This window comes from Camelina sativa, chromosome 1 (assembly GCF_030686135.1).
Source record: "Camelina sativa cultivar CO46 ecotype springtype chromosome 1, ASM3068613v1".
In the NCBI taxonomy this organism is placed as follows: domain Eukaryota; kingdom Viridiplantae; phylum Streptophyta; class Magnoliopsida; order Brassicales; family Brassicaceae; genus Camelina; species Camelina sativa.
This window is the reverse complement of record NC_141880.1, coordinates 16,733,898-16,741,282: the sequence shown is the minus strand read 5'-3', so window position 1 is coordinate 16,741,282 and position 7,385 is coordinate 16,733,898. Positions and strand designations below refer to the sequence as shown.

General features: G+C 37.8%; 1 protein-coding gene across 1 annotated transcript; it reads left to right on the top strand.

Annotated features, from left to right (window-relative positions):
• LOC147950013 (uncharacterized) lies at nucleotides 1-1,154 on the top strand. The gene is made up of 3 exons (XM_087511910.1): nucleotides 1-94; nucleotides 179-501; nucleotides 1,097-1,154. Exons 1-3 carry the CDS (start codon nucleotides 14-16, stop codon nucleotides 1,152-1,154), a joined length of 462 nt encoding a protein of 153 aa, XP_087368036.1. The 5' UTR covers nucleotides 1-13.
• The last annotated feature ends 6,231 nt before the right edge of the window (nucleotides 1,155-7,385 follow it).

Genomic DNA, 7,385 nt, shown 5'->3' with positions numbered 1-7,385 from the left:
GAGATGGACTGGTATGGATTTAGAAGGTTTGAGTTTCCCTGAGCTCAAAAAACTGATAACCCATCTACAGGAAGCCGTGCTCATTGTGGATGAGGTTCGGAAATATATTTTTTTTGAGTTTTATTTCTCTTTTCTCCTACTAGTGAAAAAATGTTTCAAACATCTTGTTATATGACAGGAGATATCACAGCGCCCCGAACAGGCTGAAGTGATGGAAGGAAAGAATGCTCCTCTATCTACGTTTACAAGCTCTGGAGAGAGACAAGATGATCAAGTACCACCAGTGTTTGATGCAGTACAATCACTATTGCGAATGCAGATAGAACACGATAGACAAAGAGCTGAATCCCATTCTGTGGAGTTGAAGAGACTATTGCTGTGGAAGGAGAGAATGAGTTGTAGAGGGCTGAGCGATATGACTTACTCTGAGCTCTGCCTACTTGCTTCCTTCCAGAATTTTTATTATATATTAGACTCTTTCTTTAATCCTGGGGATGACATGTTCACATTCTTTTTTTTTTTTTTCGGAATACTCTTATGTCTTTATAATGAAAACAGGTTGAATGAAAACACAAGTAAAATTTGGTCCGTCGTTATTTTGCGGTTCAATAGAACAAACACTATATATAAATTTTGAAAGAATGCAGCACCCCTTCATTAACAAATATGATCGCCTTGATAGACTGAAATTATGATTGAATGGGATTTTAGCCAATGACAATTTCATTCCTCCTCCATAAGTTAAAGGAAGAAAAAAAATCATACATTTAGAGAAGGTTTGGATTTATTTAGTAATTTTTTTTGTAAAAATGTTTAAGCAAATTTGAGAATTCTCTTTTGTATAAAAAATAAATGAAAATAATAGTAAGGAGGAACATTGAAATCCACGTCTCTCTTTCCATCTTTAAAACGATACAAAGAGGTAGGATTTTTGTCCAAACTCAAAATCATTCTGGTTGCCGAGACGAACAACAACAACAACTAGAGAAGCACGTTGGGTACACAAATTTTTGGAAGTAAGGGGAACTCTCTTTGACTTTGGTCTCTAGAGATTCAATTGTTGTGTTGTTTTTTCTATCTTCTTGTTCTACTACAGCAATGTGTGTGATATATTTAGGGTTCTTAACTGTGGTCTAACATCATCCGGTATGTAAGCCTTATTTAACTCCATAATTAATTAGATCTTATTAGTTTCTTAGTTTCTCTCATTCATTGTTTTCTACATAAGTAAATAATTTTGCATGGATTTCGAGCTAATTTATCCCTTGTATGACTGATTTACGATCAATTCAACATTTTATGTTGAGTTTTGATATGATACCTAATGATCTCTATCATGAGCTTATAACATTAAGATTCAAGAAGGTATTAAATCCTAGCAATCATCATAATCTTTCTATACGGCTGTGTGTCTCTGTTTTTTTCCCAAGTGTATTTATGACATTTTTTAGGTTTCATAGTTCTACTATATGTTAATGTTGTGTTAGAAACCTCTTAAAGATGATATTATAAAACTTTTTATTAAAACATGTTATGTCTACTTTAGTTAAATATCTGAGTTAGAGCCTGTATTGTGAAAACGGAACCGAAGTGATCACGGTGAGGAGAAATTAAAAAATACTCTTTATTTACCTGTAAATACTTTTTTGAATAACGAAATGGCTATTAAATACTAATTTCTAAAAACCCGAGATAAATAAAACCAAAGAAATAGTGAAATCAAATAATAAAAATGTTCTAAACTTGAATTAAAAATTAGAAGATATCTTTGGGACTTCCTCCCAAATGAACTTATTTAAAGTTATTAAGCTTGACTTTTCACGTTTCTCAAGCATTTTATTTGGGATACAGAGGTTTTTAGACCTTCTCTAGTGCATTGGACTTGTTCAGTGATTCTTCTCATGGTTCTTCAGGAAATATAGTTTGCATCTCTTGGCATTGTTTTGTGATCCTTCGCAGCACTTGAGTGGAGAAGATCTGGCCTTTGATAGTTAGGCTCTTGATTCTATTATTGATGTCGAATCTTATCTTGAAGTGCTCTCCATGCCTAATATTGATTTGTCCCTTCTTTAAATCGATCACAACACCAACCGTTGCTAAGAATAGCCTTCCCATGATCAATGGAATTTCAGGTTCCTCATCTATGTCTAGGACTACAAAGTCAGTAGGGATCTCCACCTTTCCAACCCTAAGGGGCAAATTCTTTAGAACACCATGGGGGTGCCTAATAGTCCTATCAGCTAGGATCAAGTGGAGACTACTAGGTTTAAATCATTAAACCCCATCTTTTTAGCAACTCAAAGAGGCATGACACTAACTGAAGTCTTTAAGTTACACAAAAAATTGGTGAAGATTCGAAGGCCCAACGAGCATGGAAGCGTGAGAGAACCAGGGTCGTCCAATTTCTCCTGGATCCTACGCTCTACATCTAAACATACACCACTCATCAGAATCAAATTCCCAATTTCCATAATGGCTTCCTTTGCTGCTTCCTCCCAATGAGCGGTTTCCTAGATTATTTCTTCTTTGAGAGCATGCGGAGGTAAAAGCTTAGGAGCATGGGCTTTTTGGGTGGAGATACAGTTTGCGAGTGCTTCTAGTTGAATATCAAGGGCAGCCCTGAATCTTTCCTCCAATTATTATTCCTTGGTTGTAAGAGGTAAAGTTGCTCTGCCACCAAAACGTCTACTCGATGGTTCACTCGATCCATGAGACATTCATTCCATTGGTCACTGGATAAACAGTATTATGTAGAAGCGCCGTTGGTGCGACATCTTGAACCTCCTCTATCCATATACCTTGAGTTGGTATGTCCATGTTGATGAAATGTATATTTATAGCATCTTGCATTTATTTAACTGATTGTTTATTTAAAGCCACAAAGGACCCTCACAAAGTCAACCTTTTCAGTGTCGATCGACACAGTGTGAGGACAGCGCGATAAGACCTATGAGTATCTATCGATACCATGTGGAGGTGTCGATCGATGCAAATTAGGGATTTCGCGAATTGTCAAGCATGCATCGATCGATGCAGGGGTTGTGTTTGTCGATGCAATCTTTGTCATTGTCGATCGACACATGTAGTGTGTCGGTAGACACCAACTTCCCGGTTAGTTTGTTTAATGTTGTTTGTTGGTTGGAGTTTCTCAATTGCTTTTGTGTATAGCCTAGTAGATGAGAGGACTGCCTCACTAAAAGTTTATGAAAATACTCATGCATCTCAATTTGTGTTTTTGGTGCAGTTAAAGGCAAAGTGTGATCGTGGAATCAAGGTAATGAAGAGGAAGATTTTCTAGTGGCTCGACTGGTTATTGTCTAGCTCTTGTTAGGTTGCTAGAGTTGAGTCATTAGAATGTTGTCTAGGATTGCTGTTTTTTGGTTTATTGGTTTATTTGTTATGAAATTAATTGTTTATTTAATTCATTGATTTAAACGCTTGGTGATTTCCGCTGTTTGCTTTGAATGTGGTTAGGAGGCTAGTGAGTATAGGATCACTATTTTAATGTTATATAAAAATATAGCATTTTTCTTTTTTTAATTTGTAATTCTACTTCCTATTCTCTAGCATTTTTTTATTATACTCATTATTTTTCAATGCAATTCATATTCATCTCTATTTCATGTTGTTTGTTATGAGATCCTGAGTAGTGAACCAAAGTTTCTAGGGATGGGATAGGCTAGTATGTGTTCTTAATCGGTAATGATGTTTTAGCTTGATTAGTTATATGAAAATTCTCTTCTGGATTAGTATTCTTAATGCTAGTTTCAGACCGAGAGATTGAGAGTAGATTCTAGGCATTTCTGCACCGAGATATGTTCGATGAAATGCCTGAATCAACTAATGCCATAGATTTATTCACTTAGCCTAAGAGATTAGATGAGTAAGTAATTTTTTGATATTAGTGAATCGGATTTTAATATCTGCTTAGTCATGTTTCTCCAACGAGAGTTGGATAAGGAAGTTATTAAGGTTTATCGTTTATGCCATGAGAGTGGATTAGCAAGGTTTAGAGATTCATTGTCTAAGGAATAGATTGCTTGAGGCATGTAAAACATTTAAGATTGATTAGAAATACTTATGAACCGATTACCCCATCCTTAGAAGCTTTCATATATTGATTGTTTAAATGCTAAGCTAATAAATTGCTCTGTCTTTCTTATTGAATCATGTGTCAAAGATTACATGTTTATATAGAGAAGGAGGATGCTAAAGAATAGGAAAAGAATATGTATAAATAGAATTTTGACATATCTATTGCCTTAACAATATAGGAAAATATCTTAGATACTCCCCCTCAAGATGGCGAGTGGAGATCACGAACTCCCATATTGCGAAGTAGATAGTCAAACTGTTGTCGTCCAAGAGCTTTGGTAAGAAAATCGGCAACCTGATTCTCGGAATAGACATGATGAGTAGAAATGGTACCATCTTGAACCGCATCACCAACAAAATGGCAATCGCTTTCTATATGTTTTGTGTGTTCGTGAAAGACCGGGTTAGCAGCAATGTGAAGGGCTGCTTGATTATCATAGAAGAGAGTAACATGAGCAGAATGTGTGACACCAAAAGTGAGAAGAAGTTCCTTAAGCCACTTGATTTCGCAGAGAGCCATTGACATGGCCCTATATTCGGCTTCAGCCAAAGATCGAGATAGAACATGTTGTTTCTTCGTCTTTCAAGTCAGTGGAGAACCACTGAGAGAAACCACATAACCAGTTAAAGAACGTCTGGAGAAAGGACAAGTATTGTAATCTTCATCACAATAGGTGACGAGAAAAAGATCCGGATCAGAACTTAAGAACACGCCCTGTCCAGGTGTTCCTTTCAAGTATTGACCCACCCGAGTAGCAGCTTCACAATGTTTTAGACGGGGCGTCTTTAAGAAATGTGCGAGTATGTGAACCGCATAACTTAATTCAGGTTGCATGAATATCAAGTAAACTAGACGACCTACAAGACAGTGATATTGTGCAGAATTGTCATAAAATAGACCATCATCTTTGCCAAGAGTGTGATTTTGTTTGATCGATGTATCAAACGGCTTGGAACAAGTCAAGCCACATTCGGAATTGATATCTAAAGCATACTTCCGTTGAAAGAGATAAATACCTTCCTGAGTGTGAGACACCTCAATGAAAGGAAAATACTTAAGAATCCCGAGATCTTTCATGTGAAAACACTGACTCATATAAGCTTTCAATTTAGTTGTAAGACCGGGATCATTGCTGCTGATGATCAAGTCATCAACATACACCAAGACATGCACCGCGGGTATAAGTGAACAAAGAGTAATGTAAATTCAAGAAGAGACTTCGATAACTTGGGAACCAACAACGGGGAGCTTGTTTCAAACCATAGAGAGACTTTCTCAACTTGCACACTTTTGTTATATCCGCAGCAGAAAACCAGGTGGTGGTTTCATGTATACTTCCTCTTCAAGATCGCCATGAATGAAAGCATTATGCACATCCATCTGATACAAATCCCAATGCTTTGTTGCTGCAACTTTAAAAAGAAACCGTACGGTGGTCATCTTGGCAACCAAAGCAAAAGTTTCATTATAATCTTTGCCTTCTTGTTGTTGATTACCAAAGATAACAAGACGAGCTTTGTAACGTACCAGAGTTCCGTCAGAATGATATTTGAGTTTGAAGACCAATTTGCAACCAAGAGCATGTTTTTATGGAGGTAACGTAGTGACATCCCAAGTGTGTTGTTTTTCAAGAGAATCAATCTCAGCCTCCATAGCCTGACGCAATTCAAAATATTACATTGCTTCTTGAAAACTTGCGGGTTCCATGCAAGCTGTAATTTTTCCAAGGAAAGCCTGCTGGGATTCAGAAAACCGGTGATATGCAAGAAAAGTTGTTAGTGGATAAGTACACTTACTTGAGGGATTTTGATTGGAAGAGGTGAGGTAAGGTTTATCACAAGACGTAGCCGAGTAGAGTTGTTCACCTGAGAGACAAGCATTAGGCTGAGGTATCCTTTTTCCACGACCAAGATCCAAAGAGGCAACAATATCACTTGTCACTTGAGGATCCGGTGCTGTGGGCAATGACGTATCAGTCGCTGTTGTTGGCGGAGGGTTACTAGAAGAAGGCAAAGTTGGAGGATCAAGGATATCTCCCCCTGTCAAAGACGGTGAATCAATGTCATCGAAGAAACTAGGATGGATAGGAGAGGGAGAGACAACCGTTAAAGAATCAGCCATATAAGATTCAAAGGAGTGGAAGGGAAAGACATTCTCATGAAAAAAACATCACGGGAAACAAACTTCTTATCTTTGTCAAAATCATAGCCAATCCATCCTTTCTTGGCGAAGGGATAGCCAAGAAACATACACCTAACGCCTCTCTCTTCAAATTTATCATTGGTGCGATGGAATTTGTGAGCATAGCAGAGACATCCGAATGTTGACAAGGCATCATAGGCAGGAGGTTTCTTAAATAGAAACTCAAAGGGTGATTTTCCAAGAAGAAGAACAGAGGGGTGCAGTTTATGAGATGAGTGGCGGTGAGAATACTCTCTCCCCAAAACCGTGCAGGGAGCTTGGCTTCAAGCAACAAAGACCTCGCCACATTCAGTATATGACGATGGTTGCATTCAAAATGGCTATTTTATTGAGGGGTGGCAACACAAGATGTCTGATGAATTATTCTTTGAGAATCAAAGAACTTGCAAAGACAAATAAATTCTGTTCCATTGTCCGAGCGAACGATCTTTACGTGTCTATTGAATTGACGATGAAAAAAAGCAATGAAGTTCTTAATAACGTCCGCTACTTCATATTTTTCGAGAAGTAAATGTGTCCAAACTGCTCGTGAGAAATCATCAACTATAGTCAAGAAATAAGATGCTCCAGTGGTTGATTTTTTACGGTAGCGACCCCAAACATCACAGTGAATCATTGAAAATAAATCATCCTCTTTATTTGAACTATCTTGAAAAGAAACCCATGTTTGTTTCGCACGAAGGCAAGTGTCACAAAACTCCTCCAAATCACTAACATTATTTGAAAAACCTCCTAAATCAGAAAGAAGAGATAACACTTTTGATGATGGATGACCCAACCGCATGTGCCACAAGGCGCAAACATCACTACGACCAACACGATGAGCCTGAGGAACAACCACACCAGTCAAGTGATAAACCCCATTGCTCTTCCCACCTGCACCAATCAAAGTCCTCGATGCTTGGTACTGTATCTCACAAAAGTGTTTCATAAATATCACAGAACTTGCAATTTCATCACACAATTGAGAAACGGAGATAAGATTCATAGATAAATCAGGGGCATAGAAGAGGCGAGGAAGTACTAATCCCCCCCCCGCCCCGAGATTTAATGTGCCTTGACATGTGGCCCAAGTAAATCCACCATC